Source organism: Symphalangus syndactylus, chromosome 19, assembly GCF_028878055.3.
Source record: "Symphalangus syndactylus isolate Jambi chromosome 19, NHGRI_mSymSyn1-v2.1_pri, whole genome shotgun sequence".
NCBI lineage: Eukaryota > Metazoa > Chordata > Mammalia > Primates > Hylobatidae > Symphalangus > Symphalangus syndactylus.
Genome location: NC_072434.2, coordinates 48656243 through 48680846, shown reverse-complemented (window position 1 = coordinate 48680846; position 24604 = coordinate 48656243). Strand labels below are relative to the sequence as shown.

Below are 24604 nucleotides of genomic sequence, written 5' to 3'. Positions count from 1 at the left end.
CATTTTATATTATAGACAATACTGCCATGAAAATGTTGTACAAATATCATTTCATGTATGTTTGAGGGCATCTGTCAGATTAAATTCCTAGAAGTGGAATTGATGTACACACAGTTATTAACATTTTAAACTTTCATAGATATTGTCAAGTTGTACCAATTTATGCTGCTTTTGATATAAGGGTTCCTGATTGTTCATATCCTTTTCAGTATAGTGAGTTGTCAAACTCTTCATATTTCCAATCTGATCGGGGAGAAATAACAACTCATTGAAGTTTTAAATAACGTTTTTTATATTATCAGTGAGGTTATCATGTCTGATATGTTTAAAGACCACTTATATTTCCTTATCTGTAAATTGTGCACTCATATCCTTTGTCCACTTATCTATTTCCTCCTTGGACTTTTTTTCTTACTGATTGGTAGGAAATTTTGCTTACTATATTGTAGTCCTTTGCCTTTTGAGCTGCAATAATTTTGTCTCCCTAATTTGACATATATCTTTTGATATTAATAACCCATTTATGCCTAAGTGGCAATTTTTTGAATTTTTGCAATCAGACCTTGGCGGGGACCTTGAGCAGTAGGATATCAATAACTCTCACATGCTTAGCCTTCCAATAATGGAACACTAGGCATAAATGGTTAATACGGTCAAATTTATTACCTTTTTAAAGGCTTTTAGATTTTGTGTCAAACTTTGAAAAGGTCTTTACACTACAAGGACCTTGAAGAAGCAGGTCAGAAAAAATGCAGACAATGGAGAAGGCTTGTGGGGAAAGGCCTGAAGAAGAGGGGTCCTCCTAGTGGAATAGCTCACAGTGTGGGACGGTGACATGAACTCAAGGGAGAGGTAGTAAAATGAAACTCATTGCATTGCTTCTCTCTCCCAAGCGCTTCTACCAGCCACAGCAATTTCCCCCAAATACCTCGGTCATCCCTGACTGAAAATGGATGACCACATTCCATATGGGAAAAGTATTCACCACCTCTGAGCATCCTCTTATCAGCCAGAGATCAAGTTGCCCATCTCAGAAGCAGACACACAGGAGCAGACAGGCTGCCTCATCCATCAAGTGCACAGTAGCTCTGGTCGTTCCTGTTCATTGCAGTTGACTGGAAAGGCCTCCTGAAATGCTGATAGCTGTGGGAGGAGGGAGAGCCCTCCCTTTCCACGTATGAGCAGATCTTTGGCAAATCCCAAGGATGGTCTTGGATTTTTGTGAAAGTTCCTATGCAGGCAGCGACAAATAGCTAGGTTGTTTATAAAAGCTGCAGGTGGAATGCCATTTCATTTTGGATGTAGATATCTACACCCGGCAACCAAGTCAAACTGTTTCCATCAGATCTAAAAGCCAAAACAGTCTTGGCAGATTGATGGCTAATGAAAAGGAGTTGCAAAATTAATTACATGGGAAATTTTTTTTTTCTAATAAGATAATGAAAAAATACATACTGGATTAGGGAATGACAAACTCGCCAAGCTTAAATAGCACTTGTTATTAGCTGAACTCTGTACTTTTGGATGTGAGAATATCATTCTTCCCAGATCACTGTTTGAAAGAGACCTCCCGTACTTTTGCCTCTCTCAAATTTGATTCAGTGAGCTGCCAACATAAGACCCTGTCAGACTAAGATGAATCTAATAGGCAGTTCTCCGTGCACTTCACAGCAATGAAAGTAAGTTCCTCCCTCCATTTGTCTTTTGCCTTTAGTTTCTCGAACTTTTTTCTGAATGCACAAGGATTTTTGAAATCTGATCAGCTTATTTAGTGGAATGATTATGGGCTTTGCAATCAGAAAGACTGGATTTCAAATCTTGGCTTTGTCAATCCTTGGCTTTAGATTAGTTCTTAACCTCATTGAGCCTTAGAGTTCTCATCTGTAAATGGACATGTATTACCCACAAATAATTCTATATAACAAATTACCCCAAAATGTAGTGTCTTAAAACAATGAGCGTTTATTTAGCTCAAGAATAAATGAGCTATTATTTATTATTATAGCTGTTATCCAAAAAGATTGGTTAGGCAGTTCTCTGATCTGGACTGAGCCAAGGTGATCTCGGCACATCCTATTAGCCAAAGCAAGTCTAGATTCAATGGTACAGAAATACACTCCATCTCTTCATTGGAGGTGATACAAAAAGATGTGGATACAGGGAGAAATAAACTGTGGGCATTTTATAGTCTACTACACTACCTTATAGGAATAAATGTGATAACATAGGGAGCATGCAGCTATCATATCACCTATGCATTCAGAAAACGTCTATTGACTACCTACTATGAGTTCGGTGCAACATTGATACTGTGAGATACTGTGAGTAACGTAGAAGAAAGTAAAATCTCATCCCCAGCCTCAAGAAGCATACAATCTTATTAAAAAGATGTACCCCCAAAGAAACTGTAGATCACCTTACAAAGTGCAAAGTCTCTTAAGAGTGGAATAGATAAAATACTGTGGGGTTTCAGAAGAGGGAGAAATTAAACTAAGAGGCTCTGGGAAGAGATTCTAGTCCCAGCTTATGCTCTGCTAATGTTTTCCTCGATTTAACTTTAATTATTGATCTCCCCAGGCTATCAGTAATAACATGGTGCAGGAAACCCAGTCCAGACGGGCGAAACATTTTAAACCGGTGCAATTTCAGGCGAATTAAGAATTTGAACATTGCCAGCCATCCAGATTCTACACGCCCAGGCTAACACGGCTGGAGCAAAACCATCTTACTATCTTGCAGGGTAATAGTAATCCTCCTAAATTTACCTCTCTGGTTAAGATAATTTCCACTAATCCAGGAGTCCCTCAAACCCATGAACTTAAACACTTGATTTCCAGGGACAGCCAGAAGGTATAAATCACACTTTCAATATATTTTTCTGAAAATAGTTCTTTTTTTCCCCCTTCCACGCCTCACAGTTTGGAGCTTTGAAATAATTGAATTAGCAGTGTGCTAGAGGGGGTTAGACAAAAACAAAAACTGGGAAAGGGACTTTACCAGCAGTGCAGTAGAGAGCCTGAGTGGAGCCAGGATTGGGTGAGGAGAGATCGTGGCTATGTTCTGGCAGTTGGTGACATGTCAGGGGACCTTAGGCAAGTTCTCTGCCCGAGTCTGGGTTTCTTCAAGTCCAACCGGGGTGTGATTATCTCGGGCCTTGATCCTTTGCATGTGGAGTCATGAGCTAACGTCTGTTCTGTGTACGGACTTTCTTGAAAGGAAAAGTGCTACCTAAATACAAGGTACTTGTATTGCTGTAAGGTGCTTGGAATCTTAATAGCTTTCTCAACTGCAGCCAAAGTGGGCTTCTCTTTGTAAATGCTTTAAGTGGCTGAGAATCAAGGCTGAAAAGGGGTTTGTTTCTCTCCCCATCTATGCCTAGAGTCGGATAGCTGCACATTTTTAGGGCTTGCCCAATTTGCCCATTTATAATGGAGGGCTCCACAGACATCACAGCCATTGAAATCCTATGTAAAATAGAGAATAGCTAAGACAATACTACACTGCTTTTTGTAGGAAAATAATTTTCTATGTAAAAGTATAGTTGTCTAATTCAGTGGTCAACCAATTAAGAGAACCTTCAAGTTAGACCTAAATATTTGGCTTTGAAAGACATTCAAGAGGTACCAGTTTTGTTGTTGGTTAATATTCATTGAGTGTCTCAATGTTGAGGTTGCTGCCCACACTGAAATTTTATGACAAAAACAAAAGTAACATTTTAGTTGGCTAACTCCCTTTCCCCTAGACTCTTAAATTACATTAAAGTTCTCAGTTCATTTAAAGCTTTTTGTGTTTTTCAGTTATTTTTATAGACATATTATCTGGGTTTCCTTACCCTGGTGGTTTGTAGAGGATCGATGCTAGGCTGCAGGTTATGTAAGACTCACCTAGGGAGAGTCAATAGTTTAGAGACAGGGGTCCAAAAATCAGTATTTTTTTTAACATGCTCCCCAGCTGAGTTTGGGAATCATTACGTTAAACAACCTTCAGGCTGTATCTCTGGTTAGTTTCTGTATCTATGATTAGTTTTTTTTTTTTTTTTTTTTTAAAGTCTTTACCCAATTGTGAGAACTGCTACTTCGCTAAAAGTTTACCATCTGCTGGACATTGAAGTCATCTCCAAATATTATCCTAGTTAAGCCTCATAACAGTCCTGCAAGGTCATTACTATTATGCCCATTTTATGAATGAGGAACTGAGTCTTAGAGGTATGAAGTAATTTTAAGCTAGTGTGTAACAGAGCTGGGATTTGTGTTTGAATAACACAAAGTTGACACCTTTCATCCTTGTGCTGAACTGCCTCCCATCTAACCTATTCCAGGATCATTCAGTAGTCAGGCAGGACACAAAGAAAGCATGAGACATGACCCTCCCTCTCAAGAAGTTTACTGTCTGAGAAGAATGAAAGGAAGAACACATACTCACTGGTGGCTAAAGGAACATAAAATTAAGTGGAAAATTGTAAAGTAGAAAATTAGGGTAATTTAAGGTTTTTTTTTTGTCTTTTCAATAGTAAACTGAATATCATTGAATTAGGGGGTTTATTTTCTTTCCTATTAAATTACATGGTTGTTTTGCTGTGATTTGAACATAGTGTGAATCAGAAGCATCCTTCTGTTTGAGGTCCCAACATGAAAAATATTTTTATTGATATCAGTGTTATAATCTTTCAAGGAGATGCAATTTGTGCATCAACATATTCTGTTTTACATATTCTATTTTGCCATTGGTCTCTAAACACACAGGTTGGAGCAGAAATAATGTAACCAGTACCTAGTATCATATTGAATGGACGATTATTTTATCTTTTTCAGGGGCTAAGTGTAAACTAGAAAGACAAAAGGAACTGAAAGTTTAGAACGTCTTAGAGAAGTACATTAGGCTAACCCTCCATTCCCAGCAGATGTTTATGTTGCTAGGGAAATAAAAGCCAAAAAGACTCAGTTCTGATTGAAGAATCAATTTAGGAGGTTGATATGGTTTGGCTCTGTGTCCCCACCCAAATCTCATCTTGAATTGTACTCTCATAATTTCCATGTGTTGAGGGACCCAGTGGGAGATAATTGAATCGTGGGGATGGTTTCCCCTGTACTGTTCTTGTGGTAGTGCCTAAGTCTCACGAGAGCTGATGGTTTTATAAGGGATTTCCTCTTTTGCTTCTCTCTCATCCTGTCTTGCCAACGCCATAGTGTAAGAAGTACCTTTCACCTTCCTCCATGATTGTGAGGCCTCCCCAGCCACGTGGAATTGTGAGTCCATTAAACCTGTTTTTCTTCCCAGTCTCAGGTATGTATCAGCAGCGTGAGAACAGACTAATACAGAAATACAGACGTATACATGGCCAAGGCCAAATCACTAAAACTGAGGGAGGCATTCTCTGTTTCCAACAGAAGGCTCCTTTGAGTATCCAAGTTTGCAGGCAAAGACAGATATGTGATTATGACAGGTGAATATGTACCCACTGTAGACCATCTTTTCTATGAAGATCGGAGTCTTTCTAGGGGAGGTGATATCCTCACCAGGTCTCAGCTCACTGTTTACTTGTGGTGGAAAATTCTGTTTTATTCAAAGGAAGAAATTAGACTATCCAGGATCCCATGTCTATCTAAATATCTGGTTTGCCATAAGCCACATAAGCCTCATCACCAAAATCTTTGGTCAGGACAAGATCCTCCAGAACTGTGCTAAGCCCTTTGTCCTTCCCAGGCCCCTATCACAGCATTTATCATAATATACTTTAATTTTTTGTTTACTTCTCTGTGTTCCTACCAGAAAATGAGCTCCATGAAGTAAAGAACTGTCTCAATTTTGTTCACCATTATATCCTAGCACCTGGCTAGCACTTAGCTAGTCTGGAACAGAATAGGTGCTCAATAAATATTTGTTAGATGGATGGATGGATGGATAAATCAATGAACAAACAAATGAATTTAATATCTTTAAACTCCAAAAGAACATAAGGAGTTGTGTAGCTCTTTGTGGCCATATAGTTTTCCAAACTGTCTGCTAATATACTATGGCTTTAGGAAACACCCAGTATAACTTCATTCCCATTGTGTATAGGACTTAAATAAGACTTCATTTGTTTTTCAAGAGTCAAGAACAAACTCTCAGGCTGTCATGTAATTGCAGCTCTGAAAGCATCTTCCTTGTGTCTCTTGTTTCTTTTGAGTGGCATGTGACTTTGAATTGGCCAGAGACAATTAGTAGGTCATAGGTTTTTATTATAAAATGGATTATAGAATATGAAATGAAAATGTACGTGGGCCATACAAAGGGGAAAATGAAATGGCAAACTCCGTAAGACAAAGACAGATGACACAGAAGGATGAGTAAGAAGAAAAAAATTGCCTGGAGGCACTTTTCAGGGGAAGCATGTGTAAGGAAGGGCAGTCAAGTGGAAATAGGAAAAAAAGAGTAAAGTTTGTTGATGTCATTAGAAACCCGAGATGTCCACAGCTACTGAAAGGAAATGAAATGGAACCTCTGTAGGGAGCTGGGACGAGTTTCTGAGTGAAGCATTCTGCAGCATGCCTCCTCCCTTTTATACTCTGTCTTTGCCAGCTTCTTCTGAGGCCAGAAATAAACAAATTATTTTATTGTATTAAGCATCCATTGAGTCTCCAGTGGCACCATGGATGAATGAGTGAGTGTTAACTTTGGGTCCACTCATTTGAACTTCTCCTTGGGGAAAAGCAAGATATGAACCATTTTGAAATTTATTTTAGGACTTTCCACTGTCCCTAAGGAGATCTTGCCTCCTTAGTAACTAGTCGGGATGTTTCTTTCTTGTCTTTAACAAACAAAACAAATAACAACAAAAAGAACTAGAAGGCCCTGGATTGGAAAAAGTTGCTATGGCTGTAGTGGAGTGAGACCATTATTGAGTTATTTGCACTTCCTCCAATGTGCCATGGTCTTTCTAAAACATAGGTCTCCTCTTAACCCAGAACAATCTTTCAAAGGACCACCCTCCTGTCCTTTGGGATTCCTCCTCCCCAAACGGGAATATGTATTCTTCCTCAGTGATGTCTTAGAACCCTGTGCCTACCTCTGTTGTACCTCTTATCACGTATTTACTTTTAGAGCCATGGCTTTTTTAAAAATATTAAACACATTTCCCAATGTATTTGCTTATTATTGCTTCTTACATACAACTCTTCCTTCTAAATGCAGTTTCCTTTTTACAGGAATAAATAATTTAGCATGGAAGTCTATGCATGGGTTCATGACAGCTTTATGTGTAACAGCCAGAAAATGGAAACCACCAAATGTTTGCAGCGAATGGTTAAACAAAATGTGGCATGTCCATACCATGGAATACTCTACGCAGCAATAAAAACAAACAAATGATTGATACGTGCAACAAAGTAGATGAATCTCAAGGGCATTATGCTGAGTGAAAGAAGCCAGTTTTTAAAAGGTCACGTACTAAATGAGTCTGTTTATACAACATTCCTGAAACAACAAAATTATAGCAATGGAGAACAGATTAGTGGTTGCCGGTGGTCAGGAATGGTTGGGAGGAGGGAGATGGGTAAGACTGCAAAGGGGTTGCACATGGGAAATCTTTGTGGTGACAACATTTTTTTATCTTGACTGTGGTAGTGGTTACTCGAATCTACACTTGCAATGAAATGGCAGAACTATATATACATATTTTAACAATGTCAAATTCCTGGCTTTGACATTATACCATAATTCTGTGAGCTGTTAACTATTGGGAGAAACTGGGTGAAGGGTATGCAGAATCTCTCTGGTCTTTACACAGCCTTTTGATGTCTTATGGAGACGTTTCCCCCAACCCCACCCAAGTCCTAAATGGACTTTCAAGAGTCCTAGCAGCTTCTCTGGACTGTTAGGAGAAGTATATCCAGTACCTTCCCACAGGTAGGGCAGCTCTCCCAGGCTCTAGTAAAGGCTTTAGTCAGGAAGCTCAGATTTCGCTCTGGCCTAGGGCTACGTCTTGGATTATTAAATGAACATTAAAACTGCAGGCCCCAGTCCACAGGGCCCATATTCATAGGCACCTTCAGCATCGGCTTCCACTTTCTATTATCCTTTTTGGCACCAAGAATTTCCTTTTCTTTCCATCTCAGCCATGCATCATATATTTCCTTGTGACATTTTATTCAGTCCTCTTCATGTTTTTAGCTTCGTTGTGGTGGGGGTGGTGGCTAGGGGACAGGGAGGCTGTTTCTGTCAGGTCTTATTGTTAACTCCATCACACTGTTTATCATTGCCTGTTTGTGGTCATGTACTCCTCTCCCACCAGACTGTAAGGTTTTAGAAGGTGTTAGGGACCAGTTCAACCTTTTTTTTTTTTTTTTTGAGACGGAGTCTCGCTCTGTCACCAGGCTGGAGTGCAGTGGCACCGTCTTGGCTCACTGCAACCTCTGACTCCCTGGTTCAAGCGATTCTCCTGCCTCAGCCTCCCAAGTAGCTGGGATTACAGGCATGCACCACCACGCCCAGCTAATTTTTGTATTTTTAGTAGAGATGGTGTTTCACCACGTTGGCCAGGAGGATCTTGGTCTCCTGACCTTGTGATCCCAGCCTCCTAAAGTGCTGGGATTACAGGCGTGTGCCATTGCACCCGGCCTGGTTCAAGCTTTTTCATCCGAGTTCTTACACATAGAAAGTGCTAATACATATGCATATATAATGAATGAATGAGTCAATCTCTACAGTTCCGTGGAAGAGAGCCCAAGTGTGATAGTTTTAAAGTAATATAGTTTTCAAGAATACAGACTATCTTTATTCACTTTAAAGATGTGTATCATTGTGGTGCTTTTTGTAGCATAGTTTCTTTAAATACAAGAACTGCATGTGGTCTATAGGTTGAATGTAACAGATTTAAAAAAAGGAACAGCATCTCCAAAGAGGAAAAAAAAAGGCATTTAAGTGTGATTCAAGAAGTATTTCCTGTCCTCCCTTTATGTGCTGTGCCGTCCTTTGGGGATTTTAGAATTGGTGAAACAAACATTGATCGTTGAGGAGCTTGGCCTCTGGTATTGGTTCTCCAGCTATGTACTGCAGAGCTTAGAGTTCCACAGGGGACCTCTGGGGCTGAAGGGGGTTTAAGCCAGGGAGCAAGTGGTTATGTCTTTCAGCTCCTTCCCCCATCCCCCATGTGGCACAGTTGAAGATGCCCTGGCTCTGCCCTCAGTCTTCTGGATTTGATGATGATCCCCCTCTCTACCCCGACAAGCTGATTGGGCAGCTGCCTTCATTCTGCCTCAGGTTCATCAATCATAAAATGAAGATAATAAAGGTACCTACCTTATAGACTGTTGACAGTTGAGAAGATCTCTGAGCACAAGCAGAGTCTTTTGGACTTTGACAAAACCTAGGCACCTTTTTCTTCCTTTTTTTCTTTTTCTTTTTTTTCCTGCAGATCTCACCATATAAAAATACAAATAATAGCATAAATTTTGATATATTATGAATTTTTCTTCAACAAAGTAATGGATTCATCACATATATAAGAATTATGCTGATTACAAAGTAATAACATGGTTAAAAAGTGATTTCGTACTACAATATAGGTAGTGTGACTGGGTAATTGAGCAGGGGTTTAAAGTTGCAGGATTGTGCCATCTTCTTTCTTTGTGACTATATTGATAACTTTATTTAGAGATTGCATCAGAAATCCAAATTTGAGGTCACCGAGGACTAGAAGATCCTTGTAGACATTGAGCATAGTACTTTCCAGTCCTGACTATCCCATATAGGATGAAGAAAACTCCAAATTTTCTCTCTCCTCAGTAAGTCGGCTGAGTCCCTAGTGTGGAGAGGCCCCCTCCTTCAGGACCCCAGATGTGGGGCAATTGTGAGCCTAGGGCTAGAGCATGGCTCAGGCTGACTGACCTCCTTGCGCTACTGGGGAATGTAGCCTGCCTGTCCTTTTAAGTTACAGCAGACTCTTACTTTTCCAAACAGGCGCCTTTGGTTAAAGTGATTTACCCGGCTATGGGCTTCTCCACTGAGGCACTAGGGAGAGGAAAGAAACAGGGCTAAGAGCCTTCACCAGACAACGTCTAAAGTAACACTGAAAACCAACAGTCTCAAAGCCATCAGCCTCTTTGACTGTTTTCCCGCCACCCTCCAAATGATCACAAGTGGAGGCCTTCTTTTACCACAGGAAGAAAGTGTGCCCCTTCTATGTGACTGACCCTGGCTGCTTGGAAATTCCTTGAGCATCTCTCAAAACTCAGCCTCTGAGGATACATACCACATCTTATGGCTATACACAGCAGAACATGCAGCTCAGTGAGAAGTCAGCATGTATTTCCTTTTGAGCCACCTCTAAAGTCTGGCTCTATCTTAGAACTTCTGTGATTTTGGTGAAGCCACTTCCCTACCAGGGGCCTCACTTGCTTCATCTGAAAAATGAGGAGATTGTATGACATAATGTTTTAAAAAATTGTTTAAAACATTGGGGCATTTTCCACAGTACCTGTAAACACAACAATATATAAAATAGATAAAAGTAGAGTTGTTCCTTTTGAAGCAGGGTCTAGAGCCTGTACTCTTGTCCTCTGGAACCCCAAATCCTCTTATGTTCCTCTCTAAATAGCTCCAAAAAATCCCACAGATCCAGAGAATATAATTTGATAAATATGTCCTGGGCCTTGAGGGTCCACCCAGTTATGACATTCTAGGACTCAGTGAGCGGTCAAGAAAGGCACTGGGGTAGCCACTTGCTTCTCTTGCATTCAGCCTTTGCAGCTACTGGGCTGGCCGCTGGTCTTGTGAGTATGCACATGCCTGTGTAACCTCACGCATCACTGAATCGGGGATACAGGATGTGGCATGGCTGGGAGCTTCTTGGAAGGGCCTCCACATCCTGTGAACGTTGGGTCTCTACCTGCCAACTGCTGAGATGAACCAGTAATCCTTTCAGAGAGCACAGGCTTTTATCAATGAGGAGGATTGAAGGCTTATTTTTTCCTTCCTTCCAAATAACACTCCCACTGTTGAGGCTTAAATACCAAAACCTTATGGTTTGCAGAATCAGTGCCAAAAAGTCAATCCTCCGAGAAACTGCAAAGATAATAGCTCCTATTGACCAAATCGGGAGGAGAATAGCTTTTGAGGTTTGCCCTCCTAAAAGAGGTCGAGAAAGATAAGGGCTGGAGTTTTCTAAAACATGCTTCGTTTGCTCAAATTGGATAAAACCATATAAAAACACTTATGTTCTTAGAGCACTGGTGACCAATTCAGGAAAACCTCACAAAATGAAAAGATTGGCTTGGATTAGTGAGGCATATGAAATGCAGTGTCTTTCTAAGAGCATGGTAAATGTGTTATTTCAAATACAGACAGTGACTTAGTAGCTAACCAAATACATCCATGCAGAGGATGGCCACTGTCTGCCTTACTAGACAAAGGAGAGGTATGAAAGCCCTTGAGTCTCTATGCTGGACAATGTACAGGAGCCTTTTGGTCCATTATTTAATCATTACCTCAGTCCTTTGAGATGGCTTTTATTGCTCCCATTTTATGGATGAGAAAATAGAAGTTAAACGATGTTCAGTAACTTTCTCATGGTCACAAAATTAATAAGTGCCAGACAGTAGTATTAAAATCTAGGTGTGTATTTCCATTAAATATTCTACTGTCCTCTAAATGGCACATACACATCTGCTATTACCGTAATGCTTTTGGTGAAGAGAGGCGGCCAGGCTGGTGGTAAATATACTTGGAAATGTCTCATTTTTTTGCCAACGGTGAGGCGAATAGGAATCCATCAGTGGAAATCCTACAGGGTCAAAACTTGTGGCCATGTCTCTCTCTGAAGCCACTGGTGGCCGTGGAATTGATGGAGTTCAGCTGAGATGTGCTTGATTTTTCTCACTTAAACTTCAGTTTTCCTTTCAGTGAAGAAAAAAAGCTTATTAAACATCACTTTGTGAGGGGAGATTATTAATTTTCAACTTTCTACATAAAATAATCAGCCTTTATTTTTTAAAAATATGGCCTTGGAAGATATTTTTCAGGGAAGTTATTCATATTTTAAAATATTTTATCTGTTTTTATTATCATTTTATCTGAGAAGCTGAACACGTGGTTATCTAAAGGAATGGATCTTGAGGCTGAGAACAGAATTCCCCAGAATCAGCATAATCACTTAATGAGCTTGCGAATTGAAATTATCTTTGCTACAGCCCAAGAACTGGGTGGTAATTAGTGACCAGGGACACGTGGGGAACAATTTCACTGTTAGCGGTGCCAAGAATCTATTCATTTGTCATCAGTCCCAAATTATATTCAATCAGCAATTCAACTCAGCCTGGAAAAACCAAGTGACATATAGCTAACTGTCTATAAAATTAACACTATAAAATGAAACCTATATTTCTGGCAATGTCACTGTGAGCAGCAGTAAGATGAAGCTATGAAAATATTACATGTAAATGCTGTCAAGGTTCATCTTAATCCCACCACTTTCCAACCTATGCTTCCTTCCCTGAAATGCCGCCTTGGCTGCCAACCTTCTATTCCCAAGCTCCCTGAAGTCTGGGTGTTGGAGTGTTTGATGAGCCTTTTCATAGGTGAACCACAGCAGTCCATAATACTGCAAACAAGGGCTGTCATTATTGAAAGAGCCAAAGTGGGTGGCAGCAGCATGGGGCTCAGAGTGGAGTTGGGGTTGGAGTCATATGTGGAGGGCCCTGAAATGTAGACAATTAGCTCTTCCTGGGGAAAGCACCTGCACGAAATACCCATTCCCCAAACTAGGGCTTGATAACAGAAGCAGTGCTTTCTACTGTGGCTTTGTATTAAGCATTTCTCCTACTTGGGTAAAATTTTCTTTTTGTTTTCATATTTTGGAATTAAGATCCCTGCCATACTGCCTATCTGACATCTGGTCCCCTTAAAAGAGTCTATGCTATTTTTGGCTCAGGACGTTGGAGGAAATCAGGGCCATTGTAGGTGGGGAGGGTATGTGTGGTTCGTCTACTTCTTTCCCACCTGCTTCTAGGACTGGGAAAGAGGTAAGCCAAGGAGGTCTGCACAAACCAAACAATCCTTTTGTCTCTGCTGTGGCAGGGAGATAAACTAGAAGTATACCTTTGCAAGGTCTTGGTGGGTCAACATCCTGTTCTTGTTCAAGCTTAGTCAGTGACGATGACATGTGGCCATTTGGCAGACAGTCACCATCAGTAAATATGGAAATACAAAAAAATGTGCTTATCTCTGTGAAAAGGTGAGGCCAGAGGTAGGGTGAAAAAAAAAGCCAGGTTTCACAGGCTTGAGTACTGGTCAGCATGGGCTGCCAGAAGGTGTGGAGTGCTAGTGTCAAAGAGACCTGGGTTTGAATTGCAATTCTTCCACTTAATAAAGTTCATCCTGCATTCTATCTCAGATCAATTTTTAGTGGCTACCTAGAGCGCTGTGCTTAAAGGACTCTACGAGAGATCCCAGGCTTAACAGGCAAACAGAGCCATAATTGATTAAAGATGCCTACACTGGATTGAAGTAGGAGGGACTGACAACTTGTATGCCTTATAGCTAATGACCCTGGGTCCTCTAAGATCCTGTCCAGCCCTAATATTCTCTAATAATGTTCTGAGTGTGTGTGTGTGTGTGTGTGTGTGTGTGTGTCTGTGTGTGTGTGTGTGTCTGTGTCTGTGTGTGTAGACATAGCCTAAGGGGAGGTTAGTATAACCCCATTACAATATATTAGTAGCATGGCTTAAATTTTCAAAAAACAAGAACAACAACAAACATTATTTGTATATTACAGTCTATTATTAAAGAGTTTTAACAGCCCGTAAGTACTTCTAACAGTCCATAAGTACTTCATAGTGTATTATGTCCTTTAGATTATTGATTTGTATGTTTGCTTTAATTCATGATGGCTTTGAAAATTATCTTTAAAGTTATTTACCACAAATGACTCTCTGTATTCAAATACTTAGCTTTCATTTGTCTTGACCTAAAGTTCCAATGTAGAGAAACGAATTTCTCTATTCACAGAAATGGTAACAATTCCAAACACGAGCAGTGAAATTAGTTATAGGAGCAATGTTGTTCTTCCATAGGAAGGCTATTAAATTCGTTAGTCTAAGGCTGGTCTTTCAACAAGAAAAGGAGTTTATGTTTGATTATGTGTGGTCATTTCTGCAGATGTTTTCTTGTTAATGTAGTATTTTAGGGGCTAGGTGTATTTTGCCCTTGTTCTTTTTTTTTTTTTTTTTTTTTTTTGCAATTTTCATTTTTATTTTAGATTCAGAGGGTACATGTACAGGCTTGTTATGAGAGTATATTGCATGATCCTGAGGCTTGGGCTTCCACTGATCCCATCACCCAGATAGTGAACCTACTACCCAATAGGTAGTTTTTCAACCCTTGCCCCACTCCCTCTATCCTTTTGTAATTCCAGTGCCTATTGCTCCTATCCATGGTATCCATGATTTTGCTCCCACTTATAAGAGAACACATGATATTTGGTTTTCTGCTTCTCTGTTAATTCACTTAGGCTAATGGCCTCCATCTGCATCAATGTTGCTACAAAGGACATTATTTCATTATTTTTATGGTTACATAGTATTCCATGGTATATATGTATCACATTCTCTGTATCCAGTCCCCTGTTGATGGGCATCTAGGTTGATTCCATGTCTTCGCTATTATGAATAGTGCTGTGATGAACATATGAGTGCAGGTGTCTTTTTGGTAGAATAATTTATTTTCTTTGGGGTATATACCTTGTAATGTGATTGCTGGGTTGAGTGGTAGTTCTATTTTTAGCTCTTTGAGAGATCTCCAAACTGTTTTCCACAGTGGCGAAACTAATTTACATTCCCCCAACAGTGTATTAGCATTCCATTTTCTCCTCATCCTTGCAAGCATCTGTTATTTTTTGACTTTTTTTGTTTTTTTTTTGAGATGGAGTCTCGCTATGTCAGCCAGGCTGGATTTCAGTGGCACCATCTCAGCTCACTGCAACCTCTGCCTCTCGGGTTCAAGCGATTCTCCTGCCTCAGCCTCCTGCGTAGCTGGGATTACAGGTGCATGCCACCATGCGGGGCTAATTTTTGTATTTTTAGTAGAGACGGGGTTTCACCATGTTGGTCAGGCTGGTCTCGAACTCCTGACCTTGTGATCCACCTGCCTCGGCCTCCCAAAGTGCTGGGATTACAGGCGTGAGCCACCACGCCCAGCATGACTTTTTAATAATAGCCATTCTGACTGGTATGAGATGGCATCTCATTGTGGTTTTGATTTGCATTTCTCTGATGGTAAGTGATGTTGAGAGGGTTAATGTAATATTTTACATTTTAATTTTCAAGCCAGTGTTTTGAAGTAAAAATCTTCAAATCTGGCCCATAGATTGTTCATTTGGATGGCATCTAAAATGCAGGCACCTCTACTGGCATCTAGAGCCACCATTACAGTCTAATAAGCTATGGGATTGCCGTGGTCTCTCTCCAAAGGCAGGCCCTTTGGAAATCTCCTGTAATGCTTCTAACGGCCCATAAGTTACTATATTTAATATTGTCCTTGTCTTTCTCCCTTCCCTTCTTTTTCTTTTCAGAAACAGAACTGTCCGTCAGTGCTGAATTAGTGCCTACCTCATCATGGAACATTTCAAGTGAACTCAACAAAGGTACACAGTGGGGGCACACAGGGGAGGCGAGGAAAGAGGCGTGAAACTCTGTTTTTAATCCTGGCATGACCTTTGAAATCAACTGTTTTTCAGATCACTGCAAGGAGGTGGGGACCAAAATAAATCCCCAGCTTACTTTGTGATCATTTAACCTTGAATTACTTGGGATTCTATTATTTCTGGAGAGTTTCTTTCCCCCCCGCCCCATTCCTTTTTCTTCTTCCTCTAAAATGTTCCACATGGTAAAAATGCTTCAAGATGTGAAATAGGGTCGTTTCTGACCTTTCTGACACTACATCTAGTGGATCTTATTTAGGGGATTTGATTCAGCCCAAGCCAGGATTGATCAGAGCTGTTTGCTCGGTGACCTTTCATGATGAGCATTTGATGTGCTTGCAGGGTTCAGGACCGAGTATCTGGAATGTTTGTAATTGCCTGTGCATAAGGATGGCAGCTTCCTCTGCACATGGGGAACAGGTTTCTGCTAGGAGATTGTTGTTTAGCATTAATTAAGCCCCACCATATGTTAAGCATTGGGTATTTTATAAAGACCCTATGTCCTGGAGTGGTACATCAGGACACATTCAAAACCCCTGCAGTCTGGCTCAATCTACCTTTCTAGCCTTAGTTATCTTTATTCCCCTTTATGCATTTCCAGCCAAATTTCCATTTCTTCTTATACATCCTGTGCTTTTCTGCCTCTCTGCTTTCATCTTTTCACCTGGATTGCCTTTCCTTCTTTGTCAATACCCATTCTCCCCCTTTTGCAAGGCAACAAATTACTTCTCCTTCAAGACCAAGCATAAAATTTACATTATCCAGTCTTGTCTAATCCCTCCAGCTGGAAGTGGCCTTTCCCTCTTTGAAACTCCCATAGCTCCCTTCTCTGTTCTTCTCTTCACATTTTCTATATGATATTATGGTGATTTATATACTTATCTCACCCTTAAGCTTAGAAGTTCCTTGTAGATAGGGTTTCTATCTTACTTTTTCTTTTTGGTCTCCATCACAAAATCTAGCACAAACTCTTATTTGTAGGAAATTCTCAATAAATGTGTGTGGAATGATGAGTCACATCTTACCTGGTGAGAAGCCATAGCCATACATATGTGTGCAAATTCATTCAGCAAACTTACTGAGTTTCTACTTTAGTTCAGGCATGATTCAAGGTTCTGAGATTACAGTGGTAAAGGGAGCTCAAAAGTCATTGTCATAAATGGTCTTTCATGATTAGCTCTCTGTTGTCTGCTGATATGGTTTGGTTGTGTCCCCACCCAAATCTCATCTTGAATTGTAGTTCCCATAATCCCCATGTGTTGTGAGAGGGACCAGGTGGAGATAATTGAATCATGAGGGTGGTTTCCCCCATCCTGTTCTCATAATAATGAGTTAGTTCTCATGAGATCTGATGGTTTTATAAGGGGCTTCCTCCTTCGCTGGGCACTCATTCTCTCCCCTGCCACCCTGTGAAGAGGTGCCTTCTGCCATGATTGTAAGTTTCCTGAGACCTCTCCAGCCATGTAGAACTGTGAGTCAATTAAACCTCTTTCCTTTATAAATTACCCAGTCTCGGGCAGTTATTTATAGCAGCATGAGAACAAACTAATACATCCACTAATACATTCACTGTAAGTTGTATTTCCTCTCTGAGAAGAGATAAGTTTATTTTATAAAACAGCAATGGGTGAAGTTATTTTGCTGGTTATACTTTACTAGGCACTTTAGGATGGTGGAATGAAGTGAGATGTCTTTTCACCTTAAATCAAAGGACATTTAGAATATTTTTTTCTATTGTCAAATTTGACCCGACATTATTTTTCCATTAAGTATTAAATCAGGCACTCCATGTTACTCCTCTCCACCTCCAGCACCAACCACAATGCTTAGAAAGCAGATTTTCAACAAATATTTATAGAATGTGTTTAATGGAAAAGAAGAAATAAAAGACCCTGAACATTAACTTAGTACCTGCTCTGTGCAGGCACCATGCTGGGTGCTTTTATGTGAACTTATTCTGCAAGTTCCTTATGGTGCCAACAGAAAAATTATATCATTGCACACTGCATGTTATTGATCAGATTCCAGTTATGGCAATAGAAAAGCATCAATGTGTGCTAAGAAAGGCAGCAGAGCCAGCAGTCTGGAACCCAGCCTACCAGACTTGGAATTTCTACCAGACCAGCACTGTAATTGGTAGTAGTTGCCCATCAAGAAAGAAGTAGCGTCGATAATATGAACCTGTTGGCCAAAGGGAAGGATCAAGGCAGGCCCCAGAGTCCTTTGTTTGTTCAACACAGACTTCCAGAGAGTATGGATGGCTTTCTGGAGGTGTGAGGATGCTTGGCATCATCTTTCTCTAGAAGGTAATTAGTGTATATTCTTTAATTTCCATTTTGAATGAGAGAGGAAGATCATTCGTTGATCAAAACCTTATTGATTCCTACTCTGGTCTAGGAACTCTATGAAAATTAGGATATAAAGACAAACCAGACAAAGGCGCCTGCCCTCCATGAACTCAGAGACTATTTGGAAAGACTGATGGCTAAATGCATAATCAAAGCCTTCTGGTCAATTTGGTAGATTGAGCTTTCAAGAGACACTTCTTCCAATCACAGAGAGATACTAGTGAAATATACAATGAAGAAAATAATCCATTGCCAGGCTGGTACACAAAGAGGTGAAATCCCTAGGCTCCAGAAATGAAGAACAATTTCAATACTAGAACAATGATCTGTGAGGAGGAATTAAGCAAAAGAGTCCATGGTAATTTGAAAACTATGTGTACTCCCGAGGGCCTGGAGTTTTAGTATCCCATGGGGATAAGATTTGGAGCCACAAGAAACAAACTCCCTGCATTAGGATAGGAATGAAGAATGACTGGCCTAAGTATGAAATAAGGAATATTCTGCTGAGGATGTGATACAGAAATCTATCAAGCACCTTGGGCCATTGGGATCACCCATGAGAAATCAAAACCTCAGCCTGTACTACATGTGGGAATGGGGTTGGGGTTCTTCTCAGGTATTGCACAAGCCACAAACTAAGAAGGTAACATAAAAACTTGACCTGGAATTGATTAAACTAGGAGACACTGACAGCAGCAAACCTAAAACCAGCTCTTAAAAATGTCACGACATCCTCATGCATGAGGGTTTTCCACCAAAGACAAAATTTTAAAAATGAAAACCACAAAACAACAATGGCAAACTCCTGCTGATGTTGAGCTTACTTTAAAAAATTATAATGCCTACAAGAGAGGGGAAGAAAGCCACCATTAGTAAAGGTCAGCAGACAAAACACATGGAAAAGTTCATACCTTAGAAACTAAACACAGTGGACCAATTTGAGACAGTATATATGTTTAAAATGTTTCATGGTGAAAAAGTAGAAACCATGAGGCAAGTGCAAGATAATATGACAAAAAAGGCATATTTCAAAAGAACTAAATCAAAATTCTATAATTGAAAAAATAGAGCTATGGAACTTAGAAGTTTATCAAATGGGCTTAAAGTGATACACTCAGGTCAAGAATAGCAGTGATCTGGGAGATAGATTTGAGATAATATGGTGGTTTAGAAAATGGACTTGAGCCAGGATGACTGACTAGGTTTGAATCTTGACTCCACTACGTGTTTCCTGTGTGGCTTTTAGCAAGCCTCTCAACCTATCTGCTTTGGTCTTCTCATTTGTAAGATGAGGTAAGAAAAGCACCTACTGCATAGGGCTGTTGTGAAAATTCACCTGGCCAGCAAATCTGATAAGCTCATTGGAGAGTAAGAAGTGATAGCTGTTTTGGGTTAATATGGTTATTACTTTGGGCTTGATATTAAAATATCATGGGTACTTCAACAGTCTGGTAAGGCAGGCATATTTTAGGGTTGGGGTAGATATCTTAGATTCTGATAAATCATGCCTTTCTGGCCTTCCACACTTAAGTGTTCATTCATACAAGTGACATACTTCTTAGCTTGGCAACACAAGATTCTCCATGGTCTTACCCCTACTGACTCTTCTTATCTTACCTCCAGTCCCCATACTCAATATTCAGTTTATTTCAATAACCTGCCTCCGATTCCCTAAACATGCCATTCTCTTTCCAGCCTCTATACCTTTGTTCATGCAGCTTCCTCTGACTGGGTTTGTTCTTCACTTGGCTAATTCCTCTTTTACTTAAGCACACCTTGAACATTCCCTCCCTCCCCTTTTCCCCACAGTGCCCCTAATGGACATACTTCTGAAAAACACAGGCAGTATTCCTTCCTTGTTGGAACCTCCTGGAGGAAGAGACAGATGATTAACAAATTCTTCCATCAACCCCTTTGATCATACCATCAACAGTGCTCCAAATTATGGGGTACCGTATTAGCTTATGTCTATCTTGATCAGAATCCTTACCTTGATGTATTGAAATTATCTATTTCATGCCTGCCTCTTTAAAGTTAGGGTTTGCCTTATCTATTGCCTAACACCGTGCAGTAGGTAACATGTAGTAGGAAACACGGCATTAAATTATTTGGGTTCAAATCCCAGTTATGGTGTGTAAATGCCTACCAGGCGTGAGGCACTTGCTAAGCAGGTTGCACGCATCATTTGAATTCATACCACCCTTTGCAATAGAACAGATGGGCAACTGAGGCTCATTTGGGCTAAAGGATTTGATGGAGGGGAAGTGCCAGGATTCCCACCAAGGCCTCAGGGCCAGGTCCAAGGACCATGTCCGTTGTGACAACTGAGTGCATTCATATCCCCTCCTGTTGTGGGGCAAGTTCCCTCAAGTGGAGAAGCAGTAAAATACAATCCATCTCTAGGTGGGCTTTAATGCCTTCTTCTTCACCCAGCTGCTGTGTTCCACCTGTCAGTCCCACTGCGGCTCCCCAGCCACACTCAGGTCCCAGTGTTCTGTTAAATGAGTCCAGTCACTGGCATTAACCAGTTACCTGTCTATCCTTTCCAACAGGAAATGAAATTTAAAAGAGACAAGGCCACCATGGAAAAGCCGCTGAAAGCTACTATTGATGGGTCATGGGGGCAATTTCTGAAACAACTGCTTCAGAACCAAATACCGCCTAAAATAAATGGATCTACAGGAGCTCAACCTCAGCTTCACCATGAGAGTGTTGGGGTGGGTGTGATAAGGGCCTCTTTCCCCTTCTACCATACTCAGTCACAAGAGGTCTCAGAGGTTCTCTATAGAAAGCCAAATGTTTCTTTTGGAGAAGGGGCTGGAAATTGCTCCCATAGGCAGCAGAAAGGGAGGGAACCTACTACTTAAAAAAAAAAAAAATACTGAGGCCTGTTTCCAACTGCAAATAGTTCTCTTTGCTGACAGACTATATATATATATATATGTATATATATATATTTTTTTTTGTCCTGGTTTGCCTTTTTAAATGGCTTTCTTTACCAGGTTGAAGCTTTAGTAGGGAAGTGTGCAGTGTGGGTCTTATAAACATGGGCTCTAAAGTTACTATGACTCTGAGCTTCCCTTTGCTCACCTGTGGATGGAGGTCTATAAATCTATTACTGTATTAGTCCATTTTCATGCTACAGATAAAGACATACGTGAGACTGGGAAGAAAAAGAGGTTTAATGGACTCACATTCCCACATGGCTGAGGAGGCCTCACAATCATGGCAGAAGGCAAGGAGGAACAAGTCAAGTCCTACATGGATGGTGGTAGGCAAAGAGAGAGCTTGTGCAGAGAAACTCCTGTTTTTAAAACCATCAGATCTCATGAGACTCATTCACTATCACGAGAACAACACAAGAAAGACCTGCCCCCATAATTTAATCAGCTCCCACCAGGTTCCTCCCACGTCACATAGGAACTGGGAGAGACACAATTCAAGATGAGATTTGGGTTGAGACACAGTCAAACCGTATCAATTACCTAAGGTGGTTTTCCTAGTCAACTAGCATGTCTGTGGGTTTCATGCCCATGTTGTGATAGGATAGCTGCTTGCTCAGTTGCAACAGACAGATACATCCTAGACTCAGCCCCCTGGCCTGCCCCTTCCCTCGAAGCTTCACCATCAAGGCCTAGGACCAGGTTCTCTAGCTCAGGAGTGGTTACTCCCTCTGGTCCCCACTCTGTTACTTGATTTGTCCTTGGCACATGGTCTATTTCAATGGTATTGACTGGCCTATAGCTTAGAGCTTGATGCTTGGCTAGTCAGAATGGGGTGACCGAGTCATTTTCTTGTGCTTTAATTGTATATATTTGGAGCTATGGGTTGAAGGTGGTAATGTAAGGATAGACTGGATCTTGTCTTGGCTCTTGGCACGTGGCAAGCTGATGAACAGTCTTCCTAGGACTGGGGTGTCTGAGGGCTTATCCATCCTTGTGTTTCATCTTCAAAACTGGTAGCTGGTTGGGGTCATAAGCAACATCTTTCTAATATTGATAGCACCATTTTCTCTAAAGGTTGTCACCTTGCCATTATCAACTACTAAAACACTTAGAGCCTCTCTAACCTCATATGGAAAATAGAGGAGTGATATGTACTTGAAAGGGCTGGTGTATGAATTAAAGTATAAATCTCATCACAGTCTCTAGCATATATAGGTGCTCACTACCGGTGGTTCTCTTGACCGCACCCTCCCCACCAACTCCCTTCTCTTTCCCAAGGGGAGGGCAGTATGATTTGAGGAAACAGCACTTTAACAAGGAAGCTAGGTTCTAGTTCCAGCTCAACTCCATCACCAGGTCAATGACCTATTTAAGCTCTGGGCCTCAGGGTTTTCACCTGTTGAAAGGGAGGCATCAATCCTTGTTCTGGCTGCATTACCCATTTTGAGACTCCAGTGCTGCGTGACCCAGCATAGTAGCCACTACCCACCTGTGTCTATTGAGAATGTGAAATGTGGACAGTCCAAAGTGAGGGGTAGCATCAGTGTAAGACACACTGGATCTCAAGGCCTTAATATAAAAAAGAAAATATCTTACTAATAATTTTTACATTGATTACATGTTGAAATATTTTCATATATTGAATTAGTAAAATACATTAAAATTAGTTTATAGTACCTGATCCCTTTTAATGTGGCTACTAGACAGTTTAAAATTACACTTCTCACTTACATTTGTGGTTCACAGTATATTTCTATTAGATAATGCTGCTCTCAGGAAACAATCGCTGGAACCTTAGGTAAATGTAACCTGTGTTTCCTCCTTGCAGCATAAAGAAATGCTCTCATATCCATTCCAGCTTTAAAATTCTAGGAACTACGTTTTATAAAAAGAAATGTTTCTAAACACTGATTTTGTTCGTGTGTGTGTATATAATGCTTTATGTACCCTAGAACTTAAAATATAATAAAAAATATATATATAAAAATAAAGATTTTATGTGTAAGTGATTATCATTACTGATTATAGTCTGATCACTATTATAACTAGATTACAAATTGACCACTAATATGATTAGAGACAAGCAATATCTGGAGTAATTTCTCATCTGTGGAGAAAAATATTGTGGGTTAAAAGCCGAAAAACACATAGAGATTTTTTTTTTTTTCTTTTGAGACAAGATCTTATTCTGTCGCCCAGGCTGGAGTCCAGTGATGTGATCATGGCTCATTGCAGCATCCATCTCTCAGTCTCAAGCAGTCCTCCCACCTCAGCCTCCCAAGTCACTGGGACCACAGGTGCACCTCACCATGTCCAGCTAATTTTTGTATTTAGAGACGGAGTTTCACCATGTTTGCCAGGCTTGTCTTGAACTTTTAGGCTCAAGCAATCTGCCCCCTCGGGCCCCCAAAGTGCTGGGATTACAAGCATGAGCCACCACACTCAGCCAGGAACACCTTCCTGATAGGAGAGCAGGGATTTGGGTATATGCGGGGAGCTTCTTGCCTGCTGTATATCTCCTGTATCCCTTTGCTGGCAACCAGCTCGTGTTGCCTTTGCTTACACCCAGCATAGAAGCATGCAACGTGAAAATCAGTTCCCTTCAACCGAGCAGCTCTCTCTCTCTCAGTCCTCTTTGACAAGTCTATTCACTTTAGGGAAAGACATCGACAAGATGAGGGATATGGAATTCTATCCGGAAATAGAGGGAAAATGACCCTTTATGGTCCATCTTGATTCTTCAAAACCTGCTCAAAGGGGAGAGATTTGCCATCAGCCCCCCTGCCAACAGTGGAGTAGAAAGGGTCTTCCTCACCATGCAGGGGTCTTTCCAGCCGGTTATTCCAGCTCTTGGCACCCAAGCCCTCCCATCATTCCTCATCTCCCCATCTGTGCTGTTAGTGGGACATTCAGCCTAGAGGAACGAGGCCCTGGGGGTGCTCCGCAGATGGCTGTGTGAGCAGCATAGAACCCCACCTCCAACCTCCCAGCAACCGCTGCCCCAGCCCAGGCAGGTGAGCAACCGAGCAAGCTTGGAAGTGTTTGTGCTCCTGTTTTTACCATTTAGAATGAGGAGAGAGCTTTTCTACCTTCTGTCTTGAGTCTCAGATTCCTTACTCTCTTGGTACTATTTTCAGTAATTCCTGGCTAAGACAAGGCACATTTTTGGACTCATAAATAATAAGGCAGTCACAGAGAAAGAGTGTCTGGCTTTTTCCCAGGCTGTTTTTTCCTTGCCTGTGTGTCTTTTAGTTTGGATTTAAGCCTATCTCCTCCTGTTGCACCCACTTCCAGAAACCTATGGACTGGGGTCCTGCTCGCAGGGATCATGGAAGTCTTTCCTAGCCCTGGGCCCACAACTTTGGTTAACCTTATCTAAAGACTTGCTGGGACTTTTGGACTTAAAAGGTCTTCTTGGCTAAAGGGAGGGGAAACAGAGATTATACAAAGTGCTTTACCATGGGGCTCCTCCCTCAGTTTCCTGCTTCTCCTTCTCCATCTTTGCTTGTTGTGCTCTAAAACCAAACTGTTCATTGTTCCTCATCCTATTTCAAGCATCTGTGCAAACCTTACTATATGCTCGGATGAGAACACCCTCCCCCAACCTTTTGTCGTTGTTAAAGACCCAGCTCACACTT

General features: G+C 40.9%; 1 protein-coding gene across 2 annotated transcripts in view; it reads left to right on the top strand.

Moving 5' to 3' along the window:
* The window catches only part of ROR1 (receptor tyrosine kinase like orphan receptor 1), a 410747-nt gene that overhangs the window by 220868 nt on the left and 165275 nt on the right, over nt 1-24604 (top strand). For both annotated transcript variants that reach the window (XM_055234118.2, XM_055234119.2), the window contains exon 2: nt 15545-15616. In XM_055234118.2, coding sequence (XP_055090093.1) covers nt 15545-15616 — 72 coding nt within the window. The remainder of the gene's footprint in view (nt 1-15544; nt 15617-24604) is intronic.